The sequence below is a fragment of the Mytilus galloprovincialis genome, chromosome 14, assembly GCF_965363235.1.
Source record: "Mytilus galloprovincialis chromosome 14, xbMytGall1.hap1.1, whole genome shotgun sequence".
Classification (NCBI taxonomy): Eukaryota; Metazoa; Mollusca; class Bivalvia; order Mytilida; family Mytilidae; genus Mytilus; species Mytilus galloprovincialis.
This window is the reverse complement of record NC_134851.1, coordinates 14,439,837-14,458,084: the sequence shown is the minus strand read 5'-3', so window position 1 is coordinate 14,458,084 and position 18,248 is coordinate 14,439,837. Positions and strand designations below refer to the sequence as shown.

Below are 18,248 nucleotides of genomic sequence, written 5' to 3'. Positions count from 1 at the left end.
AATTTTATTTACATCCGATATGGGCTGACCTTTCTTTGTCATGTGTTCTCTGGTGAAGAGTTTGCAAAGAGACAAAAATTACACAGACATTTATATTTATAGGTCAACGTACGGCCTTTAACAATGAGCAAAGCCCATACCGCATAGTCAGCTATAATAGGCCCCGATATGACAATGTAAAACAATTAAAACGAGAAAACTAACGGCCTTATTTATATAAAAAAAAATGATCGAAAAACAAACATGTAACACATACACAAACGACAACCACTGAATTATAGGCTCCTGACTTGGGACAGGTACATACATAAATAATGTGGCGGGGTTAACATGTTAGCGGGATCCCAACCCTCCCCTAACCTGGGACAGTGGTATAACAGTACAAAATAAGAACGAACTATAAAAATCGGTTGAAAAAGGCTTAACTCATCAGATGGACAAAAATACAAGTAGACGTGGCCGGGTACTTGTACATCCCGACAACAAAAAGACACTAGGAACAGATCTGGGAGTACTCAGCAGAGTAAAGACTCAACAACACGAACCCCATCTAAAACGAAAGGTTACCTCAGGTGCTCCGCAGAGTAATGTTACAGAAACTGAAAATATAACACAAAATACAAAACATAATGTCCTCTTTTTAATAGCAAAATGCATTTGATCATTAACAAATGATATATTACAAACAATGATCGATATATTACAAACAATGATCAAGTTGTATTGTCATGTATTTTTGTCAGATATGCATACCCCAAAGAAGTTTCTCCATAGTAATGTCATTTATTTTTGTCATAAATGCATAGATCAAGAATGCTTCTCCAATGTAATGTCATAAGTTTTGTAAGAAATAAAAGTACCATGATGTTTCTCCATAGTAATATCATGTATTTTTTTCAGAAATGCATAAATCAAGAATGCGTTTCCATAGAAATGTCATACATTTTTTACGATTAAAATAGATCAATGATGTTTCTCTAAATCTTTCACTGCAACAGCTGCTACAAAGGCAGCACCTTCGCCGCTACCGTCCTTGAGAAGAAATAACTTTACCTGAAACAAAAAATAAGATTTATTGATTGATTCGATAAACGCAACTTTAACTACACTTTAATGAAAGAAGCCAATAACAAAATATTAGAAACAAAGTTATTAAATTACTATTGTTTTCGGTTTTCTAAAAATGTTCTAGTATGATGACAACGTTAAACCGATGTAAGTAGCTAACTCTCGATATAATTTCCATGGCTTGTGACCTTGAAACTGTTAAGAATGTTCACTACTCTGTTCTAAATAACAAGCTTTTTAAAATATTTTTATAAATAGATAGTGTAGAAATAACAGAACTAAAACATCAAAACATAACTATAAGTCTCTTTTTTTTTAGTTATAGACGCCAATTATTTTTTTTTTTTTTTTTTTTTTGGCGGAAAATAATTCTTTCTAGATTTTTGGTACATTGGCGCCATTTTTTTCTCAAAAACCAGAGGCGGATTTAGGGGGGGGCCAGGGGGCCCGGGCCCCTCCTTTTTGGGAAAAACATTGGTTGCTTTTAGGGAATCACTGAAGCGTGACTGGAGCGGGCCCCCTCTTAGGTCAGTCAGTGGGCTCCCACTTATGAAAATTTCTGGATCCGTCACTGAAAACTATGAAAAATAACTTAGTTTTTATACGGTTTTAAAAACTTAACTATATGTAATGAAATTGTGAAAAGAAAAAAAGGTGTTAGCGGGACCCAATGTTAAGTGGAACTACATAGATTAAACAAGAGTATTCGAAATATCTGACAAAAAGACAAAAACAAGAATGGCGAACATCCTTATATATCAAATAATATTTTCAAATCAAATCAATAGTTTTATTGCCATATAAACCAAAAACATGATCTGTGACAAACATAACATATATACAAAAATACACAATACAATATTAAAATACAAAATGTATCAGTTCAAATTATTGTTTTGGGTCTCCCGTCCTCAGTTCTAATGACTGTCTTATAAAGGAAACTGTATTTTAAATTTGACTGTGAGATGTGGGGTTTAGTATTATTTTAAGTTTAAGCATGTCCTCTTTAACAGTATTTTTCCACTCTGAATTGGTTTTATATACATAACAATTCACCAAAAAAAAGTTACATTCATTAGATCACAATACTTTATCAGCTTTCAGATGTAAAATTTACCTTAACGTCAGGCAGTAATCTGTTTAATACTTCCATCATGTGTTTATGGTAGTTGGGATGATGTTCGTACAGGGAACCATCAATACCTACTGATATTTCTTTCTTTTCCATACGTTTTAATAGCACTGCTAATGCTGCAAAAGTACATACATTTTCATTGACTGAGCCACTAACATGTTTAAATATCAATTTGTGATATTCATGATATAAAGATGCTTAAAAAAGAAATACCTTAATCCAAAAAAATAAATCAAATTAAGTATCACTTTTTTATAAAAAGAAATAATGGTTGTTCCATGTATATAAATCATATATAATTCTTTGATTTAAATTAAGGCTCTGCCAGTAAGATAAACATCCTTCCTACCACCAGAATCACAAGTAACAAATCAAATGTGTGCTCACAAATTAATACCCAAGTTCTATTAAAGTGTAATATTGTGACAAAAATCATGTTTTGTAATGCAAAACCAAAAATAATCATTCGAACAAAGAATCGAAATGAAACATGCCAAATAACATTAAGTTAAAAGATAAGCGACAGTTTTATTTTGTTTTTATTTATATATATATGAAATGTATGTGTTGTATATTAGATCTCAAACAACTCTTACTGTATGTGATTTGTCTATATGTGATATAATTCATAATGAATCACATTAAAATTGCACCAAGTTTTCCTGTCAACAAAAAATACCAAATCCCTCTTCTAAATCTCAGTATCACTGTTGAGTGTTGAACAAATAGTTATCAAAGGTACCAGGATTATATTATACATTTTCAAAATAATAAAGATTTGAGGTAATAATATAATGTTTGCAAATAAAATATTCTACCTGAAGCAACAATGTATGCACCTCTCTGCGACACTAGATAACAGACTTCTTTGACTAGAGCTATGTCCTCCTCTGTGACACTATTGTCATCTCCATGTAAATCAAATTCCTTCAGAACATTCAGAGTATTGTTATTGCTGCCATCGGTTTCGCTATATTTAATGATAAATAAATTGTTTAATCTTAGTTTGTATTTCAAAAAACAATTATTCTTGATTGGCCCAAAATGTTCATGTTTTCCATCTTCAAGAATGATTATTTGTTGGTTGCTTAACTTCCAGTGCCAAATATATTCATGCATGTTCAGAATGACGTTTGTGGACGTGGTTCATAAATGTTTCTAATTTCTCGTTTTTTAAAATGATTAGACCGTTGGTTTTCTCGTTTGAATGGTTTTACACAAGTTATTGCTAGGGCCCTTTATAGCTTTCTGTTTGATGTGAGCCAAGGCTTTGTGTTCAAGACCGTACTTTGACCTATAATGGTTTACTTTTAAAAATTATGACTTGACATGAGAGTTGTCTCATTTGCTTTCTGACCACATCTTCTTATATCTATATAAGATATAATTTTGAATAGCTGACTTTCAAACTAATAATTGATTTTAATCAGTTCACTCTACATACAGTCAGTTATAATACAAAATGACAAGATATCCTATTGGTATCTTACATACATGTAATATAAATAACAAGATGTGGTATTAGTTCCAATGGGACAACTCCAGATCCATGTCACAATGTACAAAAGTAAACAATTATAGCTCAAAATACGGCTTTCAACACCGAGCCTTTGAAGTTTCTGTATACACGTGTGTTATATTTCGTTTTAGATTTCTGTATACACTTGTGTTATAATGTTTTAAATTGACCAACAATTTGAGGAGTTTCTAAGATGATATTGTCACTTACCTTTCAATAGAAGCCACACTTTTGGCATTGAGTGACCATCGAGTATCTAATTTCTTGGAAGATTTTCCGTTAAAAAGGGCTTTATTATCTATCAATTTTACTAAACACAATCTAACAAGTTCACCAATATACATTCCACTGAAGGATTTTTCCAATCTACAATAGACAAAATACATCATTATTTTACAAATACATTGTTTACCAAGTTTTACATGCATGCATAAACTTTTTAAAGATACCAGGCATAAAATTGTGAACGCCAGACGGGAGTTTCTTTACTGATTTCAGAAATCATCCCTTAAACATGTTAAACATGTCGTCTATTATATTAACTTGGAGCAATGTATTTGAAATTAATACATACGGTATTGGTTTTAAACATATACTCTTAAACAAAATTATTCTCTCTTTTATCCCTGCGTACCTTTATTAAGATAAATTACATACATGTATGAAGTATGAATATTATTTCTAAACTTTACTATAAAGGTCTAATTTAAAAATACTTACGTATACGAATCTGGGTGGTTAGAGAACTTATTGATTTCTCTTTCAAATTCATTCTTGTAAAAATCTAAACATCCATTGTCTCCTAAAGCCCCCCATTCAACGTCAATAAGAATCTGGAAAAAAAACAAAAAAAAATATTCATCTTTTATAATTATTCTTTTTTAGTAGGTCTTCCGTCTATCACAATTAATTAAGTTGTAATATGATTAGTCCGTTCAATTATTACTCATTGTCGCACACTTGGTATGAACAAATAATAGTTTTTATTTTCTTAACACTAATAAATAAATTTGAACAAATACAGAAATATATTTTTCCCATTTAATCGCCTAAAATGAGTCTACTTACTTTTAGTGCATATAAATTAAATAAACGTGGGGTATATGATAATAAACCTACAACCAAGGATAAAAATTTATAAAAATACAGAAAAGACTAACACACCTTGTCTGAATGAGCATCTTCTGTGCTAACTCTTTTATAACGTGCTCTATCTTCCACTATACATGCATTTGATCCAGTCCCTAAACAAATTAAAACAGATCAATGAAAATAGCTCTTTATAGGTTTGTTCGTCGTCCACCACTACTCTTCTTTTTATTTTTGCATCAGGAACGCTTAAGGAGGTAGACATAGGTTCAGAAAAATAACTCTTTATACTATCAGTACGTTTATGTTAACCATTTTACATTAAAAAAGGATTCTAAGCTTCTAATTACATGAAATAAAAAAAAACTATTAAATCCTTAAATTCCTCAAACACGAAAGCCAGAAATATATAAGTTCTATAACACTATATGACAATAAAATACATGAAAGAAATACCCAAATCTATCTACGTTCGTGACAGATGTGCGAGTTTAGGGAGCTACCATTTGATTTTTATGGGGGGGGCTAGGATGAAAAATTTTGTCCTGCTTTTTTTTTTAGTTGTAATCTCTGTCCTGCCTTTTTATTTTTTACTCTATTCGGTCCTGCCTTTTTTTTTACTAGTTATCCTGACTTTTTTTACACAAATTGTCATCCTGCCTTTTTTTTTACCAAGTTGCTCATCCTGCCTTTTTTTTTTACTCAAAACTCCTGTCCTGCCTATTTTTTTCAAATTTCATCCTAGCCCCCCCATAAAAATCAAATGGTAGCTCCCTTAATCAGTTTCTTAATCATTTCTTGATCAAATCATGTAAGTATCAAAGCAATTAATTTTAATCTGAATGATTCTAGTTTTTTTTTGTAGATTGTTTTGTCTGTAAAGAACACACTAGGCAGCTTTTTTTAGTGCGGTTCGTGTTGCTCAGTTTCATTTTTATATGTTGTGATTTGTATACTATTGTTTGTCCGTCTGTCGGTTAGTCTTTTTTGCATTCTTTTTTAGCCATTGCGTTGTCAGTTTGTTCTCTCCGTTCTAGATTGAATGCCCCTTAAGTGTCTTTCGCCTCTCTTTTATATAGTACATTTAACATTCGCCTTTACATTTTACAATTACAGTGTTACGTATATATTATATTTGCTATACATTTGTTCACATGAAAATACTATTGAACATGTATTTTTGACTTTTTCTGTTCGACAAAAAAGCCATTTCCAGTTTATACCCTTTTCAGAAGTAAGTATTTACCACATAAGTTTAACCATCAAGCATAACAAACATAAAAACTCTACAACAAAAAGTGTTGATTAAAAGTAAGCAATAATGTCTTTAGAACATAAACAATACTTCCGGTACTTCGTTACAGTGTTATAAATAGTGTCACAACTTTGATCTGAGCAGCATAGTGTATCATTATATTTTATTTTGAATGATACAATCTATAACATATTGTTCTCATGATTTAAATTCCGGTTGACGCGTTGATAACATTTCAAATGATTTGCATAGTATTGTGTAATCTCTGAAATCACTGTTGCACAATTTTGGTTTTGTAAATTATCCTTGTCTGATAAGACGTAATCTACTATGATTTATAACACATCAATGATAATCATTTAATTAAAATTGCTCGTGCACAACTTATTAATACGAAAGGGGTGACCTAACAAGTTCAACAATTACAAAATCAAAACAAGCGAAGCAAGATATGTGGAATGATGTGTTTGTTTTTGAACGGAACAGTTGGTAATCTAACAGATATACATGATATCCGTTTATCAAACTGTAAACGCTTATGTTTCTCTCCTTTGCCATTTATATTTGAAAAAATACATCCATTTTGATTGCACTCCGTTCGTATTGTCTGCACTTGTTGGTGTCAATATGACGTCTCTATTGTGTATTAATAGCAGGCGATTGTAGAATGAACTATGTAGCATAAACCAGATAAACTATTCCAGTGTTAGCCCATTCCTTCGTGAAAACAAACACCAACAAAATATATCTCAAACGCTTAAAATTTTGCATTTAACGCAGCAATTTGCAAAAATACATTTCGCCATGGCGTCACAGAAACAACAAAAACGTTATTTCACTTAAATGTATTTTTATTGAAGAAACGCAACCTTTCATACTTGCTATATCAATATTATTTAACCTTTCCTGTAATAAATGGGGGTAGTGTTGCTAAGTCTTAAGTTGTGCATGTTACATGTACGTTTTGTGTACTAATGTTTGTCAGTTTGTCTTTTTCTTTTTAAGCATGGCACTATCAGTTTATTTTAAATTTATGAGTTTGAATGTCTCTCTTATATTTTCCTAGCTTCTTTTTTAAGTGATTTATACATGTACCGCTAATGTAAGGACAATTTTCTAACCTAATATTAAACTAGCTGTGCATTGTTTGTCTGCATATATTGATGCCATTAAAGTTCCCGTTGAATCGCCTATCCTTGCTACTACATTAACTGCAGGTGATACTCCCTGAAATAAAATCAAAAGAGAGACTGTGAAATATAACGACAAAACTACGCATATTCACAAAAACAGTATAGTTTTTGTTATATAACAGAAACATCCACCATTCTCGATAAGAGAGTCTCGATTGCACTCATACCGCATCGTTTTTCTAATTTGTAACTACAGAACAGTACTGCAGCATTAAGCAAAAAGACGACTTGAAAAATTTACCAAAAAAAGAGAATGTTTATCTTGAGTCTCTTTGAATAAATAATATAAAGGAAAAAGGACATTGATAAGATTTGTCTGCATGAACTTTAAGATTTTTTGTTTTGTTATTGACGCTTAAAAGGTTGTTTTAGTTGGGCATTTTGGGAAATTTCCACAATATTGATAAAAAGACAAATGTACATGTAGTCAAATTTAAAAACAAATGTCAACATTACGACCAGATATGTTAATATATAACTTCGATTACACAGTTGTTTTTTTTTTTTTTCTTTTTGGTATGGTCAGCATGCATTACATCAGGCCAACATAATAAAAATACCCTGTAGTTTTCTCCTAAATATATATAAGAAGATGTGGTATGAGTGCCAATGAGACAACTCCCAATCAACGTTACAATTTGCAAAAGTAAACCATCATAGGTCAAAGTAATGTCTTCAACAAGGAGCCCTGATTCACAGCGAACAGCAATTTAAGCTATAAAGGGCCCTAAATTGACTAGGGTAAAACCATTCAAACGGAAAAACAAACGGTCTCATTTATATGAAAAATGAGAAACGAGAAACACTTATTAACCACATCAAAAAACGACAACTACTGAACATCAGGTTTCTGACTTAGGACAGGTGCAAACAATTGCAGCGGATTTAAACGTTTTAAACGATACCATCCTTCGCCCTTACCATGCTTACCTGAAACAATAGTGTAACATCACAACATAGAAAGACACGTATAAAATATTAATTGAAATGGCTTAACTCAATCAACAGACTATATTAACACACGTGAATATACACTGAACGAATAAATTGGATATATGAGACTATGTAAATACAAAATCAATAAAAAAAAAAGGTGAATAAATAAAGGCAACAGTAGTATACCGCTGTGAGCAGCCATGAAAAGACTTTAGACATTAATTCAATTAATTCCTATCTGATGCAGTAAAATATAAACCTTTGGTGTTATCATTTATTACCATAAATATTTTATTGACGAGCCGAGTCCAAATAACAGCATATGGCATTAGCGTTTATGATCGTAAAAAAGAATTTGAAGCAAAATTTTTAGATTTAATTTATTTTCCATAGATTTTTTTTTGTCTTACAAGATCTATTAAGCAAATGTAACTGTGTGCGTTTAATACTGAGTCTGCTCATGCATAACGGTAACCTAAATATATCTTTATTTCGTTCATAGATGTTGCTTGAAACTTCATGCCTGTGTATTCTTATCTTATTAGTTAATAGTTGTTACCCTTGACAATTTGAATATTGCAAACTCAAAGTCTATGCATGGCTTCAATAATCATGCCGGTGTATTCTTATCATATTAATTAACAATCGTTACCCTTGAAAATTTGATAACTGCAAGCTTTTAATATTTACCCCAAGTCTATGAATGGCGTCCTCTAAGAGAATACAAGGATCTAACCCTACACCGGTAGTACACTGGAAACTCTTTGTCCAAGTTTTTATAGTACAGTGTTTTAGACTAGTCTGTTCTGATGGAAAGGAAAATGTAAAACCTGAAATTTAAACATAGATAAACATACATGTACATGTGTTTATCCGTTGAAGAATACTAGTAAAAGGCGGATAATATGACAACAGTCAAACTATTTTCAAGAAGAGATCAATTAAAAACATAAGAAAAACGAACTGCGTCAGATACCAAGTTAAGGGAGTTTGCTTCTCAGTTTCAAAATAATTAGCTTTTCAAAATACTAGTTTATATTGATAGGGGATAAATAAAGGAATGAAAAGAGCAACACAAAATATATAGGTAAATGTGCTTGTTTTCGAGATATTAGCCATTGGAATTTTGGCAGGAAAATATTTTCTCTTGACTATTCATGCATTTATCATTGACAAGTTTAAGTGCTCAAAAACTATTAAAAAATAATTAAAATTTTATAAGACTTTAACAGATGGCTTATCATTATACATGTAAAAGATTTTTAATAAGAAAAATGGGGGTCAATGGGCAAATTTGTTTAAGGCATTCAAATGGATAAAGCCAGAGGATTCCGAAAGTCACTCTGACAAAATATCCCGAAACATGACAAGCGAACTTCCTTAATTATGTTTCACGAAGCCTGCCGAGTGAGGTAGTTTTTTCCTGTCTAATACAACTTATCGATTGATTAAGAAAATATATTCCTTTTGCGGCTAACAGAGTGGGGTGGAAATATTCCTTCTCATAAGACCTTCAATGGAGTACTTATGTATTTTGTAACATTTAAAAACAGATACAAATACAGACCTCACTTGCAAAGATATGTTTTTTTTTCATATTTAACGAAACTTACCGAGAGGGATAGGTTTGTCATTCCTTACTTCCTCGTCATGTAAGAAAGTTTGTATAGATGCTGCTATTTGGTCAAACACCTAAAATCATGATGATTATATATCAAATATTTGTTTTGTAATAAAATTCTTATACCGTATATGTGGCATTATAAAATGGCACATAACATAGGGAACGGAATACTTATTTTTTCAAATGATGGTTTTATAAAGAGGCATTGTACATTGATGCCGATATATTAGATGTTTAAATACATACCAAACGTTGATATCGATATATACTATAATTAAACGGGGTGGACCAGTTTGAGTTTTGAAATTTCTGTAATAATAACATATTTCACATTTTGGCATGTCATTTTTTTTATATAGCTCCCTATACGCTTAAGTATGTGTTTTGCGCTTTGCAGTAGGCCGGAATGGATGTTTATGAATTGATTGCTTTCTTGCACATCATTTGGAATCAGGTGTATAGTTGGGTGGAGTTTTTTTTATAGAAGCTTATATCCAATCTTTTTATTTATGACATCTTTTAATTCCATACTTATTGGTTTAAAAATAATTTATTACATTGAACGTCATGAACTTCCATGCATATCGAGATAAAAAATGTACAATTATTTTAAACAAAAAACCAAAAACCAAACAATTGTATGATTAATAAATAAAAATCTTGAATTTTATTTCTTATCAATAGTTTTTATAATATACGGTTAGCTTCCTCCGATATTTACGATTTTCCTTACAAAAAATATTATCAAAGATTTCAGACTTTTAATTAAGTATTAATCTGAATTGAAAAAAAAACTTTAATTTTGCTATGATAAAGTTGTTTGTCGTAAGTGTAGCAGAGCAAAGAGATAGGTTTGATTTCAATCAGATTGATTCAGTGCACCACATATGTGTTTCATCTAACTAAGACTCATCAGTGGCGCTTAATAAACCCAAATCAATAACGAATTTCAAGAGCACTGAAAATCAAAATTCCAAGACGTTTGCCACATCGGACTAAAACAATCTACATACATTATACCAGAAGACAAACTTTTGATCTAATTGTTTCTAATGATTTTAAAAAATAATGAAGTTACGTAATTTCAAGAAAATTGATTGATTGATTGTCGGGTGTTAACGCCACGTTCACCGCTGTTGACTAATTTGTGGTGGCCACATTTTATTTGTGATGAAAGCCACTGTGCCCGTCGAACCACCAACCTTCGATTAGAAACTGACGTTATAGTCGAATAAGACTGTAGACAAACACACATGCCACGTGCAGAACTTGACATAACTTCAGTGATACAATACATTTAGACAGTTGGACTATTTAGACCGCGCTGCCACGGAGGCCCCAATTTAAAGAAAATGATGACAACTCTTGGGCTCCACCAAAAAGTGGCTTCGACCCTCTTAAAACTAAAACAAAAAATTGCAATTAAATTAAGGCCATAACAGTCTATTTACCTTCTCACATGGTCCCGTTAAAAGCTGTCTATGTATGTTGAAGTATTTTGTTGTTGTTTCTGCTATTCCGTTTACAAATTCTACCAATATGATTCTAAAATGGGTTCCTCCCAAATCTAAGCCTATATATTTACCGTTTTCTGAAGACGAGAAAGTACATCATAATTAATTAAGAAGTTTTAAATAATGCGTATTTGTACCATAGACAAACTCACCAGTTTATTACATGTATTAAATATCAATCAAATGAACCTATCTAAGAACTGTATACATGTAGGTCATTTTCTTTAGCTACACTGAACGTCTAATATATTTGCGTTCGCACATTTTTTTTTTTTTTTTTTTTTTTTAATTCTTATCAGTCCTTATAATGTTGGAATAGGTAAAATAGATGACTACATATTAGTGTCAAAATCGGCCCTCTTATCAAGTATAGATCATACAGTCGATGTCAATTGTAATCTTGCACCATATTTGATCAGTTCAAAAGCATATTCTGCATAGTTTTAATATGTGTTCTATTCTGCCGCTTGACTGACACGAGATAAAATTAACAGCTATAGCTCATTGTAGGGCCTTCAACAATGAACAAAGCTCATACCGCATAATCAGCTATTAACATGATAAAACACCCTGAAATTACAAATTTAAAACAATTCAAACGAGTAAACTAACCGCATAATTATTGTACAGCAAAAAAAGACAACCATTGAATTACAGGCTTCTGACTTGGGCCAGGCACATACAATGTATATACATAAAACCTTTTCCCCAGACATGCCATACATCAAATACACTGCATCAAAAATTACTAATGAATTATAAGATAAAACAGGCATTTTTCCTCTTTAATTGATACATAAAGATTTCGATCCTTAATGCCATGACAGAGATACATACGTGACATACTGACTTTGTTGTAAGTCATTGATATGGTATTTTGTACTTTTAGAGAGTAATATCAATTGATTTTTTTTACCATTTACAGTTGAAAAAAAAAACTTTTTCTATGTTTACTCTAGATTGAAAATCTGTGAATATTATCTTGCAAATTTAATAAATCTACTCAAAAGGGAACAGATCAACATTAAATGGAATAACTCAATTCAGTGTATCACAAGTATCTCAAGATATAATTGTAATGGTGATGTTATACGCAGTTTATTTTAGTGTTAATAAATTGACAAGTTGTAATAAATGTATGGTTGTAGTTTAAAAATATTAATATTAGTATTAATAATTAGATGCATGTAGAATTTTTTTTTAGTTATTATAATAATCTTTTTTTCTGCCGTATTCTGAATTACCTTCATTACAAAAGCGTTGAGACAACCTTTTACATAATATAGACAACAGTACTCGTAAAGTTAAACAGTGCACTGAATTTATCAAACTTTACAGACTAGCTCATGGTTAATGAATAAAATTGATAATTGAAATAGGGGATGTGTCAAAGAGACAATAACCCGACCAAAGAGCAAAAAACTGCCCTATGCCACCGAGGCAACCTCTTTATAACCCATTAACTCTATTTTTTCTGATATGTCTTCGAATAGTTATGTATGTAAAACTATATATATATATATATATATATATATATATATATATATATATATATATATATATATATATATATATATATGTTTTTGTTTGTTCTTTTTTTTTTCGTTGGATAGCTCTTTTACTTTTTTCATTATCGTGGATATAATTTTATCCAACACACCACTCCACTTCATTCAACCTTTCAGTAGATGTATATGCCAGATATATGTGGTGTTATATATGAAACCTTACCATTGCCTTGTAAAACACCACTGACATAAGTGTAACCCCACCAAAGGTCCGATTTCTTTTGTTCAGATTCATTTGGATTGTTTGCATAATTTATCTGTTCTTCAAAAGTGGATATAAATTTCTGCATATGTTCCTCTGTGAAGATTAGGTCCTGTAGAATGTTACATACCTGAAATCAGATATATATACAGTGAAATCTGTTCAAACCAAACCTCTTCGGGACTTAAGATTTTGTTCGGTTTTGGTCAATATTCGGTTTTATCAGGTTCACAACGCATACAATTTGATATGACAGTGCTTCACTGAACATGTTTGGTTTAAACAGGTTTTCGGTTTATGCAGATTCGGTCTATAGTCAGGTTTCACTGTACTAGATCTGTAGACCAACTCATTGTTAGTCCTCTCTCGTCGTTATTTTAGGTACCGGTACTCCTCATGTAAATGGCCAGAAACGACCGTCTGCCAAAATATTGTCCTGTGTTTATAACTATAATAAAATTTTAAAAATATTATGATTGTTATTTCTCATTTATATTATGTTGATTTCACCTTCTTATGGTCTTCGAACTCGCCTTCGCCTATCCTTTCCTCATTGCAGGAGTACAAGTTTAGTTTATACGTTTTTGAATAAGATAAAACAAGGTTATTAAATGTTTATGTACATATAATAAATAGACAAGCATGTATCCGATACTCCTATATATATTGGGAGAGAAGTGGACGTAGCGTATCGATATCATATATTAAATGATTATATTGCCTTAGACGTGTTGTCTTCTTTCAAAATATCAAACAGATACATATTGAAATAAATAACTTATTTATGGAATGAAATACAATATTTACTTTAAGTATAATGATTTCGGTCCCGTATTAATATATATGGTGGTATTTAAAAATAGTAATTATAACTTAAAATAGACTTTATTCTACGTCTTAGGTGATCGATCAAATAATTATTTCAAGGCCAAGAATGTTTCGCCTTGACCAAACAATATAAAAATAATGTAGTGTTTTAAACATTTAAAAAAGAGGCAAATGATACGGAAATGATAATCACATAAAAACCCTACCTGCTTTCTTTTGTCTCCCGCCAAAGCTTGAACGAATGGTCTTCTGTCAACGGATTCCATCGCAGTTATAGCGAACGAGTTTGTTTACAGTTCACACAATATCGAAGTCTATTGAACTGTGAAAGATAATAAGATACAAAGGTTTAAATAACTAGTGTATTTCAATACCAATTATTACAACTGATTTGTGGGTAATTATATAATGCGTTTATTTTTAACAGTTTTAAATTGTTATAGACATACGTTTGTCTGTTAGATCCATTGTATATATTATTAAATATATTGAAATGATTTTAGTAATTACATAACCTAGAGCAAAATTCCTGAAAGACCACCTTTCTCATTCACAAAAAAAAAAATGATTTACAAAAACAAAATTAGTGAAATTTATAGAAAACATATAATATAGGGTTATTGCATGAATATTGGGGAATATTGTCCCCAGTAGAATTTTATATTACAGGAGCTTGCGAGTGCAATATATGTTCTACGAGGGACAATATTCTCCAATATCCATGCAATAACCCTTTTATTGTATAGCAATATAAAATTTGAAACTAAAAATTGGTTTAAACTTAGATTTTGTCGTTGTTGACGTCATGAATTTTGAAGATTTATTGCACTAGTGCAATATTATCAGATTATTACATGGCATTTTTCATATCGCATGTATTACCAGCCCTAGGTTCAATATCATCCCAAGAGCCGCATGGCTCGATGGCTGATATTGACCGAGGGCTGATAATATATGCGATATGAAAAATGACATGTTATGATCTTTTTATCATATGCTGCATCAATGGAGAAAAATAACAGATGCATATATTGATCCTTTTACGTGGTTCCCAAATAAATGTTCACGAACGTCGGACCCCAAATTAAGTACATTTGATATGAAATATTTCTATCATATGCTCAACAGAGTAGAAAAACATGTTAATATGGACGAATCCACAAAAAAAGATAATCAACAATATGTATACATTATGAACACTGTTAGGAAAAGTCAACTTTTTTTAAAAGTAACTTTCTAAATTATGTTTAAAACTTTAAAAAATGCATTTATTACATAATTTGTTATTTTTTGTTTTTGTTTTTTTTTTTTTTATATAATTTTACACAATTTGCTTTCCAGTATCCAAATCATTGTTTTGTACACTACTTTGTAATGTTTTTCACTGGAAACGAAGCATTGAGGTGTATTTTCCGAAATTTGCCGAGTATCACCGGAATGCCATGCGATATCGTTACGGAAAGGCATGTGATAACAATCGAAGCATGTGATAAACTTTCCATATCCGCCCGCTAAGCACCAATTCGAAAAATATGGAATTAACGTTAATTTAATGCTATTATCGTACAGTAAAAATCATATGTTATTTAGTCTAAGTATATGATAATATCAGATTATTACATGGCATTTTTCATATCGCATGTATTATCAGCCCTAGGTTCAATATCAGCCCAAGAGCCGCATGGCTCGAGGGCTGATATTGACCGAGGGCTGATAATGCATGCGATATGAAAAATGACATGTTATGATCTTTTTATCATATGCTTCAACAATGGAGAAAAATAACAGATTCATATATTGATCCTTTTACGTGGTTCCCAAATAGAAGTTCAAAGATTGAAAAGTTCACGGACGTCGGACCCAAATTAAGTACATCCGGTATCAAATCTTTCTACCATATGCCTTAACAGAGGAGAAAACATTTTTAATATGGACGACTCGACAAACAAAAAAAAAAAAACAAAACAACAATATACATAATGACCACTGTTTGGAAAAGTCAACCTTTTTCAAAGTAACTTTCTAAATTATGTTTGAAACTTATAAAGAATGCATTTATTTAAAATAATTTGTTTGTTTTTTTTTTTTTATTTTTATTTTTTTTGTTATTATTTTACACAATCTACTTTTCACGGAATCTAAATAATTGTTTTGTACACTATTTCGTTATGTTTTTCACTGAAAACATAGCATTGAGGTGTATTTTCCGGAATTTGCCGAGTATCACCGGAATGCCATGTGATAACGTTAGGAAAGGCATGTGATAACAATCGAAACATGTGATAAACTTTTCGTATCAGCCCGCTAAGCACCAATTCGAAAAATATGGAATTTACATTAATTTAATGCTATTATCATACAGTAAAAATCATATGTTATTTAGTCTAAGTATATGATAATAGAATTTATTGCACGCTAACTTTTGGTTGCTTTCTGTGGGAAATATTATATTGGCGCTATGCAATAATTATAGATTATCATTGGTTATCTCAACGAGATTGATTTACTCGCTTGAGCCGGTTACGGCGAAAGCGAGAAAAGCAATCGAGTTGAGATGACCTATGATAATCTGTTTATCGCTATTTTACCTATGACGATCGCCTCGTCCAAATCACAAATACATTAACAAGAGAACTGAATGAATGAATGAATTTTATTCTCATCAACTAATGACATAGTTATAGAGACAATAAGTATATACAACAATATAATATACAGTGCATGTATGAGGAAAATGATATACATTAACCAGGAGGAGAGACTTTCACATTAACAGCTTTAATATATCGACATTATTTTTCTAAAACAGTAATATTATTTGAGGAAAACAGATTACATAATTTCAAGGTGTTTGGATTTTTCCAACAAAATTTCGGTAAATATTTTTGTCTTTCATTAATGAAAGATTTACAAGACAAAATATAATGATACTCGTCACCAATTTCAGCCGAGCCACAGATACGACACAATCTATGATTTCTCGACAGATTGTGCCATCTCCCTGTCTCAACTGGTAGACGATGGCTACCACATCTAAATTTACAAAACATATACATACAATTCAATGGTAAAATAGATAGATATTCTTCAAATTTAAATTCTTTTTTAAATATTCTATAACATATACCTTTTGAGGTAGAATTCATATTTTCATACCATTCCTGTATAAATTGGTCCTTCAGTTTTTGCAGAACTAGACTTGCTACAATTCCCTTTCTATTATTTCTTTCTTACTAATTTATATTTTTACTGATAAGTGCCAGACTACTGATTGCCTCCTGCAGATGTCAGTATAATTGTAATCTCCTAGTTATAGCATCAAAATTATTAAAGGGGCAAAATTGAAAAAAAAAAGAAAAAACATAATTAGGAAGGGACATGTAGCAAGTCTACAAGAAAACATGCCAGCTGAATCAATAGTCAACTAGTCGTGGCATAATTACCATGCACAGGAAGAGCATATATATCTATATCAAGTATGTTGTAAAAACCATTTATAGACATATGCTTCACTGCCATGTTCAGTAAGCGTGAAATAATGTAAATACAAATTCACACATGAAATCTCGACCATTTCCGTAAACAAATATTTATAATAATATATTATGCATAAAATGAATAACAACACATGCAACAAAGCATATTTTGACTCGTTTGTCAGCTGTTTAATTGTTGCATTGACTGAGTGATGATTGAAATAAAACTTCAAATCATGATATTGATCCGGCAAAAAACAATAAAAAAAAATGAAACAGTTATTATTTTGACATAATTTGTTGAAACCTGAAGAAATAACTAAGTTGTTTACCTTTTTTATGATGAATAAGTCCAATAACACAAGAACATCAACATATAACAAACGTGGTAAAGCTCGTTATATACAGATCAACAAATATATGAATACCAAATGGTCATATTGAACTGTATATGAACTGTTGAACTGTAGCAAGGTCATGTCGTTTATTCATATGTAGCAATTTATTACGCGATATAGAGAATATTTATCATCTCCCTTTGATAGCGAAAGTTAAAAATTTGCCGTCTGTTACAACAATAATATATTGGTAATACTACGTGGTACTCAGTTGCGATCCAAAAGGGGGGTCCGGGTGTTGGACCCCCCTTGTTTGAGACGATCAATGCATTTGAATAAAGACATGTAGTTGACCCCCCTTTTTAAAATGGCTGGATCCGCCCCTGGTACTATTGAAATAAGTCTGTATATTATATTTAACTTTTATACTCAGGTCTGTATACAATGGTGCGCAGCAGCAACAGTTACTTAAGATACCTAATCGTTTTAGGTGATGATGGAAG

At 31.2% G+C, this 18,248-nt stretch overlaps 1 protein-coding gene across 1 annotated transcript; it reads right to left on the bottom strand.

The window, feature by feature from the left end:
* Nucleotides 1-625: 625 nt before the first annotated feature.
* LOC143059699 (hexokinase type 2-like) lies at nucleotides 626-17,758 on the bottom strand. The gene is made up of 13 exons (XM_076233258.1): nucleotides 17,740-17,758; nucleotides 14,138-14,253; nucleotides 13,065-13,233; nucleotides 11,271-11,410; nucleotides 9,809-9,887; nucleotides 8,886-9,025; nucleotides 7,188-7,293; nucleotides 4,887-4,966; nucleotides 4,443-4,555; nucleotides 3,933-4,088; nucleotides 3,022-3,173; nucleotides 2,186-2,319; nucleotides 626-1,053 (listed from the first exon to the last, which is right to left on the bottom strand). Exons 2-13 carry the CDS (start codon nucleotides 14,195-14,197, stop codon nucleotides 964-966), a joined length of 1,419 nt encoding a protein of 472 aa, XP_076089373.1. The 5' UTR covers nucleotides 14,198-14,253; nucleotides 17,740-17,758; the 3' UTR covers nucleotides 626-963.
* Nucleotides 17,759-18,248: the final 490 nt, after the last annotated feature.